The sequence below is a fragment of the Puntigrus tetrazona genome, chromosome 7, assembly GCF_018831695.1.
Source record: "Puntigrus tetrazona isolate hp1 chromosome 7, ASM1883169v1, whole genome shotgun sequence".
NCBI classification, from domain to species: domain Eukaryota; kingdom Metazoa; phylum Chordata; class Actinopteri; order Cypriniformes; family Cyprinidae; genus Puntigrus; species Puntigrus tetrazona.
In genome coordinates this window covers 17,009,114-17,028,424 of record NC_056705.1, presented here as the reverse complement: position 1 = coordinate 17,028,424, position 19,311 = coordinate 17,009,114, and the positions used below count along the sequence as shown (strand labels likewise).

Here is a 19,311-nt window from a genome sequence, read left to right as displayed (position 1 = left end):
AGAGCTTCTGTCACTAAAACAAATTCCTTGTATGTGTAAACATACCTGGCAATAAAGTTTATTCTGATTCTTCAGGAGGTAGCCCATCAAGGTCATGATCATCACGCTCACCCCTGCTTAGCTTCATTGGAAAAACAGCTGCAGCGTGAGAGCTTTTCAAATGTACATTTAATAAACCACAGTCATTTAACGTCAACCACTCACATTTTGTCATTGACTGACCTCGAGGTGTGATTGACTACACAGTAGACAGCGACTGAGCGACCTCTTCTGTTAGTGCAAGAAACTACCAAGCTTACGCTAGAAATGCGTAAATAAGGCTAGTGAAACAATGGCGTCCTCTAACGTCCGTTATTTGAATAAGTCCTCTATTTTTTAAAAAATTACCCAAAACAAAAGTGCACGTTGAACACGGACACGGAATAAACACACTGCTTTAACATTAATATCCATACAATTTGGGCTTTGAAAGGCATATCACCACGTTAGACGTTATTTCTCACATTCGGTGTATTTTCTTCAACAAATATAATTGTTCGCGTCGCCAACATTTGCAGTCAAATCATGGTACGGGCAGATATTTTGCGGCCACGAGCTCCATCATTTACTTGTGACAGCGAGGAGGAGCCCAGGCTGTTTATTCGTTCACGTCACTCTTTCTCTCATTCCCTTCTTCCTTCCTTCCTTCCTTCCTGCCGAACACAGAGAACCAGACCAGCAACAATTCAAACTAGAAAGCGACATTCAAATCTTCCAAAGTGTTTTCTACGTATACAACCGATTTTTGGAGCGTGGTAAGTTCGACAACTGTCCGTTCATTATTGCCATAGAAACAGAAAACGAAACTGATCGTATAGCCCCAGAAAAAAAAACCCGGCTGTCCCACTGTCTACCCCAGCGAAACTCACCGATTTCTGTCTAACTGGCCTCAAAAATAATGTGCACTCTGAACTGGATGCTGATATTTACATTTCCGCTTTTCATCTGACATCTACATTACGATTTGCGCTCGTATTTCCGAGAGAGCGATTCAGTATGCGGGTCATTTTATAGAGCCAAAATGTCGCCTTTTCTTTTTACTTCCACATTCTCTCATGGCACAAACAGATGGCGTCGGGAGGGGAATGGAGGGAGTGAGAAAGAGCCGCATAAACGAATAGAGCAGGCCACACTCGCCGTCAGTTAGCTTAGCTCTCACTGTATGACCGGAGCAAAACTTAAGACAGGCCCATCCTCATGCAGTCTGGATTCAAGTTTCCCTCTCTTAAGTTTCTTTTTTCAGCTCTTTATATTTTGATGGAATGTAGCTTTTGAAGCTGAAGAATGTTGGCTAAGTTTGAAGTTGTAGCTAGCTGGCTAGTAAATTGGGATTTGTAGTAGTGTTGGGTACTCGATGCTATATTTAAGGTGAAAGATTGTGGAGGGGTTTTTTTAATGATCGTTTCGAATGTTTGTGGACATCTCGGGACTGCAAGTCCGGTCCATCATTGTCGCATTATCCTCTGATCCGCTGTTCTGCGCGCTGAAAGAGTATAGCATCACAGTTTGAACTTTTACCATCCGTGTGACAGTTTAGGCATCAAGTGTTCACACTCACCTTTCACGATGCATGATGGTTAAATGTGATTCTGAAGACGAACATTTGTTGGTTTATATGCATATAAAGTGGATGTTGTTGTTTTTTAAAATTATTGGTAAAAGGCCATCTAGGCCAACTCATTCAATGAATGGTAACTATAATAAATATATTGGCGATATCAACGGCGATAATGTTGTATTTATTTCGCTAAAATACATCACCTGTAAGGCAGCTTTAAACTGTGTGAGAGGATTTTGATTGGTTGTCCACGTGTTTTTATATTGATTCCTACTTTGCCCTTTGTCCGTGACCTGGACCTTAATGGGTTCGAAGTGTACAATAATTGTATCTATAGCGGTAAAACGATAACGCGGGAATTATATTTTTAGGATTACTTTAGAAAGATGTTTACACAATAAAAAACACTGACGGCCAGTCTGAATCTTGGGGCCTGTTCCATAAAACAATTTTACCAAATAAGCCAGATTTATTTCCGTTAGTGTGACTTATTGCCAGTTGATTTGGTTCAAAATAAGTCTAAATAACTGAAACGTATAAACTTGTTTTATGAAACAGCCTCATGGGCATTAAGCATGCGTCCTTAGCGAATTGTAATTATCTGTGGACATTTTTCGCGTTTCCTGGTTTCTCCGCAGCGGAAGTCGCCTTAATTGGGTTAAAGTTGAAGGGCAGTGAATAGGACATGACCAAAAATGTATTTTTGCATTCCCATTTGCTTAAACAGCAAAAGAGTCCACAATGGCGTTTTCATGATTTTCAAATAAAAGGAAAAAATAGAGAGAATGATAACGGCAGTCAGAAGAGTGAACCATGTCAAATTTACTGTCCCTCCCAATTTTAAATTTTTTGTCATTTTACTGCAAGGGTAATATACTACAAAGAATTGTTATGAATGTGTTATAAATGTAAAAGAAAAAACATTTAAGGATTTACTATGCTGATGACCATTAAACACACAGTCTTGTGAAAAGGGTCTATTGTGTAATTCCAAACACTGTAGAAACACAAAGACGGTTCACTTCTATACTTTATGAATGGGAAGAAGTGCAACGCGCAATATAGCTGGAAAGTACGAGCTTCTAAATGAAAGAGCCAATCGTTGGTTGGTAATCCACTGCATCACTGCAGAGGCTCCGGTTCCCATAGAAACCTAAGGTTGGACCAGTCGATGCGCTTTGCCTGGTCTAGCCTGAAAAATAAGTTTTTTAAACAACACTCATGGGGCAGTTCAGTGGCTGATTTGAAGTATGTAATTTAATCATGAGTTCAGCAAACAGGTTTTGTTGTTATAGTAAGTATCAATAGTCTATGGCGATAATGGCGTTTTCAAAGTCTGTGAAACAGCTTTGTATATTGACGATAATACAAATTTGTATGTTTTAATGAAATTTAGTTTATGCTATTTGGTGTACTCCTTTGGCATTGTCAGCACGGTATGGTTTGGTACGGTTCACTATTGGGGGGTTTGCCACTTTGGTTTCAATGGACGTACTTAAGCTTACGATGCCTTTGGGGAACATAGACCAAAACTTTGATTATTACACCGGAATAAAAGTCATATCAGCCTAGAAAATCATGATTTTCCTTTTTTCCACCAGTCTTAGTACATAACAAGAAGAGACAAATTTCAAATAGGAAAAATATCAAAACTCTTTGGTCATTTTTGAACGCAGTGCTACTGGTCAATGGCCATTGATCTCTGATAAGCTATGCTAAAAGTGCTGAAAGAAGTCAAAATCTGTAAAATTTAACTATTAACTCTGGGGTTAGGAGAAATAGGAGAACCTATTTCCAAAAAAAAGTGGAATGTTCTGTTAAAGACCTTGCAACATGCAATAACTTTTGTGATATGGCTTTCTTGCTTAGTCGTAATGTAAACCTTATCATGTGATGGCTTGACTGACGTAGGTATTAGAAATATAGTCCAGTGAATCATGCCACAATGTTCTTTATTTGGGTATTACTCCAGCTACCTGCTGTACTCTGAAAACTCTATAAGTGCAGTAACCATCTCTCTCTGTGGCATATCAAAAATAGCTTCTGTTTGGATGTGGCCAGCATCTATATTAGTTGTAGGTTTGAGACAACAAAGACAATTGCAGAGTAAAAATAGCACATGAATGATTTTTAAAACTTGAACTTGGTGATACTGAAGCGTTGATACAAGGTTTTAGTGTTATGTAAAAGTAAGATTTAGTAGGTAGATGAGAAGATGAACTGTATGGTCGTTTGACTTCAAAAATGGAAAGCTTCCAAATTGTAACTTTTTTCCATCTCCATCACTAAGTTTATTTAAAATTCAAATGTTTCGTTTTTTTCTTAGTGCCCGTACCTCTGTGCTATTTAAAAAATGTCATGCAAGTAATGAATTAAAACATTTTTAAGTTACAGTGTGTGAGGACATACACGCTTGTAATGTGGCACAACTATAATCAGATTCAGAGAAATCTGAAGTTAGAAAATGTTGCTGTTTTGACTTTGTACTGCAAATATGGGTTATGCTGCCTTATCCATCAACACCATTCAGGGTTCTCCATACAATCTTTCTCTTTCTCCTGTTTTCTCTCTTTCTTCCCCTCCCCCAATGGGTTGAATTCTCTTTTTTTTTTCTTTCTTTTTCACTTGAACCCTTTAATACCTCCACAACACGCATTCAAACTTAACTTTTCACAAGTTTTTACCTTCATCTTTCCCTACTGCTGTAATTCTCTCTTTTTCTATCTTTTCCCATTTCTCTTTTTCTGTATCTTTCTCTCTCTCTCTCTCTCTCTCTCTCTCTCTCTCTCTCTCCCCTCCCTCTCCTGTTCTCTTTATCTCCTCCCCTCTCCCTCTATTGCTCTCTCACCATTTGCTCTCTCACAATACATCCCTCCCTCCCTCTCTCCCTCCCTCACTCTCCTCTCTGGTAAAGGCTTCTCTTCTCCTCCCTTATCCCTCCATTTTCTCTTCTTTCAGAATCCTTCTCTTTCTCAGCCATTTTATATGGAGGTATATCTACTAATCTTAAATTCATTAAAAATCAGTACTTACTCAATAATTGCAAATTAATGTAGCAGTAAGGTGCAATTATATCCCACAGTTATAAATGAACTTTAATCACTTATCAACAATGGGACCCTTTCATGAAACACAAGCAGAATGAATTTGTGTGTGGATGAATGGTTCATAAAACCGTTCTTCCATAAATTGTGACTTCATCAGAACAGTTTTACAAACAGTTCACACTGAATTGTTCTGCTAGTTTTCATGAATGCGATTGTATTATCAATATTCATAATTATGTATATACAGCTATTTGGAACTATTCAAAATGATGAATGCAAACTGACCAGCAACGACTATATAGCATAGCTTCTCATATATTTTTTGCTTATTTAAATATACATCTTGGAATTAGTGTTTTTTTCTTCATAGCAAGTTTGTTTAAGTTGCGACATAACTAAAGTAGCTAAATATTTCTTCTGTATTGTGATGCACATCCGATTTCAAGATGCATGCTTATTTTTATATTTCACAGCTTTTTGTTTTGTTTGAGTGTGACTGTTATTTAGACTGAATTTGTGCACACGGAAAGTAAGGCATATGAAGAACCGTAAAGCTTACATGTGTCGTTTCAGCTTGACAGTTGAATAGATACTCCTATGCAAGACCATAAATGCACATTACATAGTGTCTGTTGAGCATTAAAACAGAGAGACATGCTGAACGCCGTTTTTCAGCATGCAGGCCAAAAGGTCCTCGTCTGGCACAGACTCTCTCAGATTCATGTACGCTTGTTCATCCTCTGTTCTGTCAACCTGCCTAGACTCTGCTGGTGAAGCATTGATTTTAAGCTTTACATATTGAACCTGTCAATTCCTTTTTTCATCTGCTTATGCATTTCCATTTGCGTACTCCTTTTAATCAGAACCTTTTATAGAATACGTCTTCCTCTTTTAAGCACTTTGTTGCAGCTTCCTTCTGTTTTTACACTATGGCAGGTATGTCCTTGTCTTTGTGTGCTTGCTGTGATGTACATGTGTCCGTGTATGTTTATGATCTTTTCACAGCATGAATGTTTGTGTTTTCAAACATGTTTCACAAGTGTATTCAAGAGAGAATGTCTGAGTGAGACAGTTGGTGAGAGTATCAGGAAGGGACGGAGAGAGAGAAAGAGAGAGAGAAAGAACGAATGAAAGAAAAAAAGAATGAAGAAGAGGGGGAGGGAGCGAGGGAAAAGAGCACTGTGTATGTGTGCGTACGCTTGCTTGCGCCAGAGAGAGAGAGAGAGAGAGAGAGAGAGAGAAAGAGAGAGAGGGGAGTGGGGGAAGGGAAAGCAGAGAGAGAAACAGAGTGAGAGAGGAAAAAGAGAGCACACATACACAGAGAACAGAGAGAGAGTGCAAGAAACACAGAGGAGAGAGTGTCTGTTCTGGTACAGACAACATATAATGTATGAAGGGGAGGGCAGCGGGTGAATTCGAACCTGTGACTCTGCCTCAGGATGAGATCTCTCAAACACCTGAAGCCACAGACCAAGAAAAATGTGGTGAGTTCTCTCTAATGCCCTCTGAGAGCAGTTTGTTTAGCAGATTGTTTGTGTGTGTGTGTCTGTGTGTGACCAATTGAGTGGCCAGATCAAATGGTTTGGGGATATATATATATATATATATATATATATATATATATATATATATATATATATATATATATATATATAGCTTGTTTTTATTTGCTATTGTTATTTGCTCAGTTTTCAAATTTATCAGCTGCTTTGTCTTTTTTTTCTTACACTTATCCTTCATATTCCCTTTCATTTTGTCAATCTTTCTTTCTCATTCTCTCTTTTTTGCCTTCACTCACTCATCCAGCCACTCTCTGCCCCTCCCTCTCTCTTTCTTCTTCTCTTTCTGTTAACTCACTCATTCTCCTCGTCTCTGTCTTCCCTCTCTTATCCATAGTCAGTACCTTTCTGTTTTTTTGAAGATCTTAGAAATACAGTTGTTCTTGGAAACGCCTACTACCACAATTATCATTACATAATTACTTTTGCTACATTATTTTCATGATGCTCAAGCAGTTAGAATTTTCTTAAGGTGTGGAATCCTCTTTAAAAAGAGGAAGACCTGAGGGAATGTGATTTTGTGTTGAATGAGTGAGATGAAGAAGTAGAAAGTATAAAAATGAACAGCGCTGGCTGGGTTACCTTGAAATTATAGTTCACCCAAAAATAAAAATTCTGTCATTTACCCTCATTTCATTTTAGACCTTACTTTCTTCTGAGAAAAATAAGATATTTTAAGATATTTTTTTAGTTCATATATTGGAAGTCAGTGGCAAACCACAACTGTTGGGTTAGCACCATTCTTCAAAGTAGTACAGGTTTGGAATGACATATGGGTGAGTAAAAAAACTTGATTTTCAGTGTTGGGTGAACTATACCTTTAAGGTCCTGGAAGTGTGTTTTTTGCACCACTAGTGGCACTAAATAGTATTGCAATCATTTGATTGCAAAGGCAGACATTTGGTTTAGACAGTTGTGGGAGACTATCTATTAAACCAGATGAGAGGAGTGATTGAAACTTGTTTGAAAACAGTCAGTTCAGTTTGGTGCCATTAATGCAGTTTGGTTCAGTGTAGCTCAAATAGTCACAAGACTCTTACTTTAGGTTATTGACATTCAGATAGCCCCAACAGTCCTGAGATAGAAGTTTGCAGTTCGTATGTGCAGTCTGATGTTTTATAGTAGGAGCAAAAGATAAGTAAATCACATATTGAAAGTTGCTTTTTAAGCTGGTAGTTTTTGATTCCACTATGTTGTATTTACATTGGAGATTGCCAAATGTAATCTAGCTGTAATGTAAATCTAATTGCAGCCATTATTACACATGTGCCAATATAAGCATTACAAAAAAACACTTATTAAAACTTTTTAATAATCATAACATCAAATTCAATAAAAATTGGCCACATCATATCACATCAATGTTTCTATACTGTTTTTTTTCCCAGTGATGTCTAGTCTGTGCTATACACATTTGCAAATTATCTTGGGTAGTTTTGAACAAATAGACAAACTTGTAGGCCTACTAAACCTAAATCTGCATGCATTTGTGCTTTACAGGAGGAGAAGACACAGCGGCTGGTCAGATGTTACTCTGAGGCCATGCACCAGCAGATGGACGCAGGGACACAGACAGACCCTGTGGTGGTCCTGTCACTGGCCCAAGCTGCTGTGTTGGGACTCATCTCCCAGAACGAGGTCTTTGGCGCCACCATCGCCCCCAACGGCTTTTACACCGGAGACGCCAAAGAATCCCCCGCTCCACCAGGTGAGAGAATGGACTACGAGTACGCCGACCAGCTTATAGGCGCCAACGGTGACTATCTTGGGGAGAATTTGGGCGAGGATGGGCACATGCATTCCAGCTGTGCTGAAAGAAGGTGGCAGGGGCAACCCGAGAACAGCAAACCCCCTATAGGGCACCAAGACATGGCATCGCACGTTAAAGGAGAGGCCATGACCCCTGGTTTGCCCTCCTGCACTCACATGATGAACAACATGGTACCCAGAGAAGGCATGCAAATGGTCGACCCCTCCAGCTACAGGGTCCTGCCCAAAGCTCAACCCAACAACTGCTGCTCCACATGTGTCCGAGACCCCAAGAGTACACATCCTGCACCCGATCCAAATTTACACCCTCATTCGCATGGCCACAGCCACGCACCTCATGAGGTACCTTCACGCAACAGGGGCCACACGCATGAAAAAGGAGTAGATCAGGTAAACGAGGACAGGGACAATGGGAGAAACGGCATGGTGAAAGCGGCAACCGGCGGCGAGGAAATTAGCAGCTACTTTCAGCCGAGCGAAGTCGCCTACGAAGGTGGTGAGATGGAAGGGGTTGGAGACTTTGATGAGAACAGCGACGGGATGTTCTGGACTGAGCCAGTTGAAGGAGAAGCACCCCGTGGCCGGCGCATTGACCGACTGGACATCAACATCCAGATCAACGAGTCATACTGTGTGGACGTCGGCGAGGGGTTGAAGCGCTGGAAATGCCGCATGTGTGAGAAGTCGTACACTTCCAAGTACAATCTGGTCACACACATCCTGGGTCACAATGGCATCAAGCCACACGCGTGTCCACACTGCGGCAAACTCTTCAAGCAGCCCAGCCACCTACAGACGCACCTGCTGACGCATCAGGGCACGCGGCCACACAAGTGCACCGTGTGCAAGAAGGGCTTCACCCAGACCAGCCACCTGAAGCGGCACATGCTTCAGCACACCGACGTTAAGCCCTACAGTTGCCGCTTTTGTCGCCGGGGCTTCGCATACCCCAGTGAACTCCGTGCTCACGAGGTAAAGCACGAACGAGGGCGCTGCCACGTTTGCTCACAGTGTGGCATGGAGTTTCCCACCTATGCCCACCTGAAGCGTCATCAGGTGAGCCACCAAGGACCATCCACCTTCCAGTGTAGCCAGTGCAACAAGTCGTTCGCCTACCGCAGCCAGCTGCAGAATCACCTGCTGAAGCACCAAACGCAGCGCTCTTTCTCCTGCAGTCAGTGTGGCTTGCAGTTCCTTCAGCTGCATCAGCTACGGCAACACTCCCTCACACACAAGACAAACAAGCCTCAGGCCCGTGCTACCAAGGTAAAGTTATAGTGTACTTTAGAACAACAGTGTATGTGTATGCTACAGTGAGGTCACATCCTACATGAACAATGATAGTCTGACATATTTTAATACATGCTCAGCAATTGTTTTAATTATTGGTATTCGATAATACTGCATAATTTTGTCTGTTTACAGTTTAGATTGTCATCAGACAATAACCTAAAGCAGTGTTTTCACTAGGTTTGTTGGGCCCTGTACAGTTTATTTCACTGGGTTTGAGTTCACTTAATTTCAAACTCAAGCAGCTGTTCTAATTTATTGGTTTAAACACTTTGAACTCTCTTACACCAACCAGAAGATGGCAGAAGTCCTCCTCCTCCTATTATTATTATTATTCAAAAGGAATATCTATTACAATATAAAGCATATTCAGTTCAAAGCTTCCTATTTTCCTGTAAACAACGTCTATTGTAGGAGAAGATCTTGCACTAGTACCTTGTATCTTGCATTAGTACCTTAAAATATAATACACTTGCATTATAGCATTTCAGCCAATAAAATACATTTTCGTAGACATGCTAATTGTTTGAACATTTGAAGTGGATAAAATCAGTGGATAATCAAACTTGTCCCAAGACAAGAACACATTTTGGTTTTTTGGTTACTTTAATGTAAGGCTTTGATCCTCTTCAATTGTTGTCTACTGTATACTGCAGATTAAAAATTCTAAATGTACAATTTCTTTTTTCTTGTTTGTGCTTGTTTTTACCAGGGAACAAAGGGGTTTAAATGTGATGTATGTGCCAGAGAGTTTACATTGTCTGCAAACCTGAAAAGGCACATGTTAATCCATGCCAGCATCCGGCCATTTCAGTGTCATGTGTGCTTCAAATCTTTTGTCCAGAAACAGACCCTCAAAACTCACATGATCGTACACCTGCCTGTGAAACCCTTCAAGTGCAAGGTAAAACTTCAAACACTTATCACTCATCTCTATTTGACACTTTGTCCATCAGGTTGGTAAATCTCTTTTCATTTGACTTCAACAGGTGTGCGGAAAGTCATTTAACCGAATGTACAACCTTCTGGGCCATATGCACCTCCATGCAGGCAGTAAACCTTTTAAGTGTGCATACTGCTCAAGTAAATTTAACCTGAAGGGAAATCTTAGCAGGCACATGAAGGTCAAACATGGAATGGATGTTTCTCCAGATGGGCAAGGTGAGTAGAACCTCACAGTATGTAATAACAGTATGTTCTAATATGACAGTAAAGCCTTTTAAATTTTCTTTTTTGGTTGATAAAGATGGCCCACAAGACATGGAGCCCCATGAGGACTATGAAGATGAGAACTTCAATTTTACAGCAGAGAATATGGAAAATAATGATGCGCCAAACTTAACTAAGCTCTCTGAGGTGGCCATCCAGGAACTTGACTATTATAACTTTGGGAAGGATGTGGGAAACTACAGTACAGCATAAAAACTGTTCGAATTTAAGTCAAGCTGAAAAAATATTAAGTAACAAATGGCCTGTGCTGGCACTTATCAACCATGACTGAGATGATTGAGATGTTCCTCCATGAGAACCACTGCTCACCTTTTTACAGCGAATGAGCAGGTAGTTGGAGGGCATCTTAACCTCCTGGGGTTGATCTCATGGGGTAGGGCACTCCAAATCTGTCTCTAATGAAACGGACCGATAGTTTTGCAAAGAGTCCTTTGACTCCTTCCAGCTCAAACAAACATTGATGCTGTATTTTTAGTATGTTGTGGATCACATTGTTACGTTAATACCCAATACATTAGCCTCATAACATGCAGGTGCATACACATGGAGTCTTGTGTAAAGTAATACACGCCGTCCTCCAAATAAAATTTTGGTTGGGAATATGGGAATAGCAGGTGCATGCAGCCTTGTGGCCTTCATTGGTTTGGTACCTCAGAGCAGTCTTTTAACTTATTTTCATTTATACTGCCTTCACTTACAGTATCTCTTAGAAATACACAAAGAGACTCTTAGCAAAAAAAAAAAAAAAAACTACAAAAAAAAACAAGGCCCATGTAAATGGTTGGATATCTGCATGAGATAGGCTTGTGTGGGTTAAAAATAAAAAAATAAAATAAAATGAATAAAGAGTGAGTGTGTGCCTGGGCTCAGTGTACCAAAGCTACTGCTCTTCGTCTGGTACAGGACCATATGCTGCCCATTCCTGAGCACCACTACTGTTGCCAGAACTAAGCTTCATCTAAAGTTTGGTTTAATGACTTTTGAGTGGAGAATTACTGTTTCGTTGTATTGATTTGCTATTTATTTTGCACTTTGAAAAAGCCAATTACTTACTTATGATGAGCTTATTTCATCACTGACTGTTTCAGTTCTGTTATAACTAAAAGAGATAAAGCCTGTGTCACATTCATAGTAAGTTGTTTCTTAAAGCAACTCTGTAGATTCTTAAATAAACTTGTTTTTGAAGTTATTTTTTTGTATGTATTTGTGTTGAAATTAATAATTCAATGGCCATTGTGCTTAACCGACTTTCAGTTTAGAATATAAACTGGTTATGGGAATTTAGGATGAGCATGTTATAAAAACATAATCGCAATCTTGGGTCCAGTTACTGCATTGTCAAATGGCATTATAAAAAAAAAAAAAAAAAAAAAAAAAGTTACTAAAGATTATTGAATAGTTTATATTTTCTTTAATATTACATATTTAATTTTACAGGGAAAAAACAAACAGCATATCTTAAATAAAACAAACATAAGCAAATGCTGTTGTGTGTGCAAATAAGAGGGAGGCAGGAAACCAACACAAATCAACAAACAGATTTGGTATTTCCTAGTTGATGAAGCTGTCAGTAAATATGTACAGCTTGCCAGTTGAATTGCCTCCAAGTAGAGCGTTCCTGCTTGGGTGGAATGCCGTGATGGAGCACACTGTGGTCAGGTGGTCCATGTCTTGAAAAGTGTGAAGGCGCCGCCCGCTCTCGTGATATACCTGAATTTGGCGAGGCCTGTCCACGCTGCCGATCACAAAACAGTCTTGCTGCTTGGGGTCCCACACTGCACTTAGCTTGGACAACCAACGACCCGTATGCATGTTGTGCCTACGTAAAAAATATTTAGCATGCCGTTACAGTGGGCACCTCTATTAAAAATGATTGGACAAAAATGGTTTAACAAAAACTTTTGGAAAAGGCCGATGTGTGTTTACACAAATTCAACAATTCAAATAAAATTTTACAGAATAATCCAGAAATGTGATCTGAATAAAATGGATAACTGATGTATGCATTTATCACCATTAGTAAAAAAACTTTGCATGTCATATTTTGTAGCATTAAGCTGCCTAATTCTTTTGATTTATAAAGTCTATGTCATGCTTTATTATAATTATTATTATTTTAAAACAAATAATAGCTGATGAAAACTCATCTTTGCCCTCACAATAATAAATTAAGTGTCCCTTTAAGTTTCGTTCAAAAATATTTTTGTGGAAAGGGATTTTTTTTTTTAAAGACTCTTTATACAAAGGAAACGTCAAAAGGAGTGATGATAACATACACCCATACTTACGCAATTGAATTTAGTACCGGAATCCCACCATCCATTCGGGAACTGTCAAACACCCTGAAACATAACCACAAAAAAGCTAATAAAAACATTTGTAATACAAATTGTATAGCATGTATAATTCTGCAGGCTCCAGAATCCCTGCTACCCTACAGATAAGCGGTTTGGAAAATCTATTGCATTTCCATTTCTTGGAAGACAAATGGATGACAACTTTATAACTTTTTCGAAGCTAAACTGAAAAGAAAAAGAAAGAACACAAAGTCAATACAACCTATTAAAGCCTAAATAAGGTCACAGCCATGAAGCTCTGGCACCCTCTACTGGTACATTTGCAAGAGAATAAAGGGAGAAGAGAAAAACAGAAAGAGATATAAATTCTAGATTCAGTACAAGTACTTCTACACTTGAGATCCGTTTAGCACCTGATCTTGTTGTCCAAACAAGTGGTCAGAACTCTGTTGCCTGTGAGTGGGGAGAAAAAGGCACTGGAGACACTGCGCTTGTGCCCGATGAGTTCACCAACTCCTGAATAGTTGATTTTTTTCAGATGTCGCAAGTCATATATTTTTACAAACCTAAAAAAAAAAAAGACAGAAAATAAAACAATATGCTTCAGTCTACAGAGCATTAATAATTTACTCAGCAACTTGTGGAACATAATATTGATAATTATTTGGTGAACATTTACTTTTTCAACCAGCATTACTCTAATCGAGTTATACCTGTTCTCTGCCACTACAAAGTAGTGCTGTTGCACAGGATGGACGTGAACACAGCGCAGAGGATTTGTAGCCATGGTATACAGACATTCACATGTTTTCCTGCAATCACACGTTTCTTTAAAAACTGCAAGTTAGGTTATTTTGATTAGGTAAAAAATAACAAATACAGGCAACTAACAACAATAAAAACATCATAATACATTAAAAACATTATTTTTGAAAATTACAGCAACAACAACAAAAAAAACTAATTTCTGTTTTTGCAAATAAACTTTTCATATATAAATATATACGTTTAAATAAATAGATATGTTGGTCTTACGCCGTTCTACGATCAACGACTGCAACCTCCCCATTCCATTTACCAAGTAATAAAGTGGAGCCGTCAGCTGACAAAAAGTCAAAGCTTTTCAGACCAAAGGATGAGCGATACACCTGAGTACAAAAGAGATGTGTTATTTTTAGAAAATGTGTTGAACGTTGTACATCTGTAAGTTGGCAACAAGAAAGAGGATTATAAACCTGATATTTCATGGTACAGAGATATACTAGTAATGCAACAAATCTGTTTTTTAAATAATTCCAATATTTACAAAAATACAGATTCTATTGTAGATTTCAAAGAATAAGATATTTGGCCACTTCTGTTTTCATTCTTGCAAATATGTAATTTTTGCCATTTATTTATTTTAGAAAACTTTCGTCACCAATTGCTCAGAGAACATTGTTCATTATACATTTTATTACTAAACATTTGTATATATTTTTGTGGAAACATTTCATTTAAATCAGGATTTTATGATGGAAAGAAAATGCAAATTAATAAATAAATTGTATTTATGTATGTAATGTATCAGTTATGTAAATCAGTAAAGTATAAAAACAAAACAAAAAAGTAAAACAAAAACAATGACATAATGCAATAATAAAAATACTAACCCCAAACATTTGATCAGTAGTGTATATTTTAAAATGTAAAAAAGTTTCAGTTACATAAAACCAAATAATCTTTATGTCCACGTCCAAATTGAATTCAGATTAATCAGACTATGTGTGCAACATGTACTTCATCCTTAAATTCAGTTGCACACCGTGTTGTTTATGTGTGAATGGAAAGACTAGCTTCACCATGTACAAAGCTGATACATTTCAATTATGTTATGTTATATCACACGATAATCATGTATGACCCATGTATCACCTCATCAAACACTGCTTTCTCCAGGTCCATACTGCGTGCAGAGCCGTCATAGCTCACTGTAATGAGGTTGCAAGGGTGAGATGAGAAGGCCATGCTGTTAATTGCACGAGAATGGGGTTCAAAGTAGATTACACCATCGTCGCCCCAACTAGCATCCTGAGGGAAACACAGTTAACAATACACATTACTACAAGCAAAGAAGAGAAAATCTAGAATAGCCACTAGTCCCTTTCTCACATTGCAGCTTTTCAACTTTCATAAACATCTCTCTTTTTTATCAAACCAGTCTACAGTTATCTCACCGGCTTCCAGAGCCCCAGGTGGCCTGACCTGTCTCCTGCTGCCATGAGCAAGTTGGAAGAGGAGGGGTGAAAAGCTGCTGCACAGATCCGATCTTTCACAACTTTCACCACACAGCTGTCATCAATATATAATTTCTGTAGCATTTGTTTGTACCTGACAACAAATATGTTGACACGTCATACGCAATATATAACATTCTAATCATGCAAGTGAGGAAAATGGCTTAGATGAAACCTCACCTCATCTGAAACTGATACGAGAGACCAAAATGATGTATAGGTAAACACAATTTATGACATTACTCACGATTTCAAGTCTGATGTTCTTGTTTCTTGTGTTAAGGGGACCTACAGAAGACATAATACAGATTAAGGTTTTTTGGAAAATGACCAAATATAAATAAATAAAAAATCAGAATTGCATCTAAACACTGACCTCATACCAGACTTTTTCCAAATCTTCTGGCAGCCGGACATTTTCATCCAAGTTGATTGGGTCGAGTGGTATTGGTCCTGGGGTTTTTTTTGGCTTTTGAAGTAAAACAAATTAGTTTAATTTATATATCAAATCAGTTCATAGTGTTGCATCAAGAATGTGTTTAAGTTTAACATTAAACACTATAGATGTATATCAGTGACTTACAGGCTCTCTAGATGCATAAGAGGTTGTTTCTAGAGTAGGGGTCGTCTGGGGACCCTGATTCTGTAACCGCAGTGACTTGCGAACAGGGAGCATCTCTGTTTCTGTCTTTTCTCTACAATAATTGACTTTCTTTAGTTACACATTGAGATGGTGGAGTGTTTTGTAAAATTAAGAGCACTTAAACATACCAGCAATATATATATAATACTGTATGTATGCTATTATATTTAAAAACATATGACTTATTAACTTATTGCATACATTTTGATTGTGGCATCTTGAGTAGTTCCTTATTAAAAGATACCTTTTCAGGCCTTTCTGAGTAGGTTTTGACTTAGGTCTCAGAGCTTCAGAAATCTGCGGACAAGCGCAGATTTGTTGTCGAGATTCATGAGGCGAAAAAAGGCTAAAATAAAAAAGGAATAAAAAAGTGACTCTCCTGCCTCACTGCAAAGTTTTACGTTACCTGAGGTAAATTCAGGGAGCTGAGGAAGGCCTGGTTTTGTCTGATATTCTCAAGTCGCTCCAGCTCATATTTAGACAAAGCCTTGCGGTAACCCTGTTTAAGATGACAGGAAAGGCGGATTCCGCCATTAAGGTGGACAGGTAACATTTCGAGGTGACGATGTCGTGTTTGTCGATACTTACTGGAAGAGATTTCTTATCACGCTTTACTACTGCCTCTTCAATATCTTCTTCCTCATCGTCATTTTTCTAAAGTTAATATGTAACAGTTAATATAACGTTCGAGTTTATACACCTAGAACTGAAATGTTCCACAAGAGTCGTCGTTTCACCTCAGGCATGAATGTCAGACATTTAGGGGATAACATTAGTTTCTTATCTTCGTTTTGTTTCTCTTTGATTCGCCGGGACGTCCGACGCACTGGCCCGTCCATTCCTGGATCCCGAGGCGGTGTCCCCTTCTAAAAATGGGGACAAATTTATATATATTTAAAAAAGTATGTTGTACGTTAACGACCAACAGCGTTTCTAAACGGTGTGTCGAAGGGGGCACTAATCACCTCTTTGAACTGCAAGCAGTGTCTTTGAATGTCTAATACTTTAACGGTAAAACATACAAACGCTAGATTACTGAACGAATGGGTTTTTCTTCGACGGTTGCAGTGATTAATTTTATTTTCTTTCAAAAACAAAGCCTTTCGCTGTCGTTCTGTGCTCTAATAATAAAGTAACGGTGAACCTGTTTCAATATCCTCATCTCGTCAGGAGGAGAGCCGACATGCAGTTTAAGAAGCTGGGGAGAATTTATTTAGACGTTATTATGTCTGTGTTAAAGCGGACCTGGACAAGTTAAGGCAAGCGTAAAGCCGTACGTGTTAAACGTAACTTCAATTTAGCAGGGCGCTAAATGAACTGCCTAAGCATATGTTTGTACAGATCATTTCAAAAGCTCACTAGTTTATTCACACATGTCGTATTTCTATAGAGTGTGGAGAGTGAGAAACGTTCATTAAAGGAGCGGACTAAGAGCTCACCTGTAAAAGTGGCATCGTCTTTAAACTGTTTTATTTTCATCCACGTCTATGCAAATGAGGTTATTCAAAACACTTACTCGAAAACAAGCGGTTATGAAAAATTCCCGTTTACTGATGTTTTGTAACTGCCCCGCCCCTTTTGTCACGACACTCAAAACGCGCGGTTTGATTTGCTAATCTCTGACGACCTCGTGCAATGTCAATTATCTTGGGAGGGGTTTTAAAGTGAGCCCATGACGTTTCGTGTTTGGGTAATAATGTGACCCTTTTAGGTCAGCAATCATTGCACGAGAAGTACGCTAAACTATCACGTCGTTTAAGCTTTAATTGTAATTAGTTTGTAACGTAAAGCACTTTCCAATTGTTAATTATGTTTATATTATGTTACCCTTGCTTTACATTCTCTGAACTGAATCACTCCTAGCGTTTTATTAACCCTTATGCCTTCTGTATGGCGATGCATGAAAAACGGGTACTGCATATAAGTCAACTCAGACAGCTTACTGAACATTTAATTGACTATGAAAAAATAATGACGCATCGGCCGACTATAAATTAATACTACAATCAGTGTTCATATTTATTAATTTTAAATAAAAAACATATACATATATAAAAAATTAATGGTAACATAAATGCATCTAAAAGTCAACTTCTCAACAAAACCAAACGTTTTTCTTTTATATCCAGAATTCGAAAAAGCACATCACACTTCTCGGGTCGGGTTGAGCCGGATTCAGGGAGGTGTCTCCCTCTAGTGGCGGAGCAGTTCAAGAGCAGAAACACTTAAAGACGGGAAACACGGCAAACCTAGTTTTTATCTCACAACAGTATAGTTGTGGTCGCCAAAAATGTGTTGCTTTGAGCTTATCTTTGCCTGAAAATGTCAAGTTCATAATTATATGTTTTTAAAAAAAGTACAAAAATTAAGTAAGCACTATTAAAACGTTTTAATTTAATTTAATTTAATTATTATTTCTTTTGAAGAATTTGGAGTTATTTTAAAATGATTTCAGTCAGTTAGTCTGACTTTGTTTTTTAATACACTCCAAAATAAAAAAAGTAGCTCTGTCACTGGGGCAGAACCTTCTCGCTTGGGTGTATTTGTAGCAATAGCCGATTAACATTGTATGGGACAACATTTTGTACATTTTCTATCGTAAATATGTAAAGATTAAATTTTTGATTAGTAATATGTATTGGTGCATTTTTGCATTTGAACACTTTCACATTTGTGACTGGGATGATGGAAATGTATGCTATAGCTGATTTTAAAATACAATAAGAGCAATAGTTCTATAGATGTAAAGCTGTAATCTATATTAACTGGCTAGTTCATTTTAATTGCATACTCATTACCTTTTGAATCGTAGTTGGTGTGATAAATGCGGTATAAGAAAATCCATCAGTTATTGAGTGTAATCTTTAAGGTCTTGCAACACTGAAAAGCATTATAACCATAACTATTTAAAAAAAATAAAAGGTTGGAGATTTATTTTAAGATGATCAATAATAATAATAATAATAATGTGTAAATTGCATAACATTTTAAAACATAATAAATCTAAAACATTTGATGAATAAGACAATGGCAGAAATTCTAAATTAATAAATAAATAAGCTTCCTAAATGACATAGAAATCCATACTTAAGTTATATTGCCCAGAAAAGCTTAACAGAATTTACATTATATATATATATATATATATATATATATATATATATATATATATATATATATATATATATATATATATATATATAAAAGCATATATGTATATATATTTTTTTCTTTTGAGAACTAAGCTTATTTTAATTATTTTTATTAAAGTGAAGTGAACAGGAGATGACTGATAGCAATGCTGGGAATGCGTGTTCTGTAATCCTGCTCCGGTGCTGAAGATGTTTTAGCATATATCCTATTATCCACATGAGTGATCCTGGTGTCTGATTTGGACGGAACTCCAGGATCAGATAAAGGACAACTGAAGCTTGTTTGCTTTGCATGCGACTTTCACACCATCCAGAGGAACTCAACTAGATAATTGGCCACAAAGCCCACAGAGTAACTGGCTCCCTTTCCCTGACACAGGCATGCTAAGACATCACTAACCATCACTCGCAAAACAACCAGTCAGGCGGAACGACTGCTCTTCTCTCGCC

General features: G+C 38.0%; 2 protein-coding genes across 3 annotated transcripts; one reads left to right on the top strand and one right to left on the bottom strand.

Moving 5' to 3' along the window:
• The first annotated feature begins 645 nt into the window (after nt 1-645).
• znf710b (zinc finger protein 710b) lies at nt 646-11,682 on the top strand. Of its 2 annotated transcripts, none has more exons than XM_043245023.1 (5): nt 646-794; nt 7,704-9,239; nt 9,976-10,167; nt 10,253-10,424; nt 10,510-11,682. In XM_043245023.1, the coding sequence occupies exons 2-5, from the start codon at nt 7,746-7,748 to the stop codon at nt 10,683-10,685; spliced, it is 2,034 nt and encodes a 677-aa protein (XP_043100958.1). In that variant the 5' UTR covers nt 646-794; nt 7,704-7,745; the 3' UTR covers nt 10,686-11,682. The 2 variants fall into 2 exon arrangements, with proteins under 2 accessions (XP_043100958.1, XP_043100957.1); XM_043245022.1 differs by lacking the exon at nt 646-794 and adding an exon at nt 5,953-6,128.
• A 207-nt stretch (nt 11,683-11,889) lies between these two features.
• On the bottom strand, nt 11,890-17,303 carry wdr76 (WD repeat domain 76). The gene is made up of 15 exons (XM_043243347.1): nt 17,149-17,303; nt 16,447-16,575; nt 16,298-16,363; nt 16,116-16,208; nt 15,954-16,006; nt 15,650-15,761; nt 15,443-15,535; nt 15,314-15,354; nt 15,007-15,160; nt 14,705-14,860; nt 13,826-13,938; nt 13,504-13,602; nt 13,204-13,356; nt 12,782-12,835; nt 11,890-12,312 (listed from the first exon to the last, which is right to left on the bottom strand). Exons 1-15 carry the CDS (start codon nt 17,161-17,163, stop codon nt 12,045-12,047), a joined length of 1,599 nt encoding a protein of 532 aa, XP_043099282.1. The 5' UTR covers nt 17,164-17,303; the 3' UTR covers nt 11,890-12,044.
• Between the last annotated feature and the right edge of the window lie 2,008 nt (nt 17,304-19,311).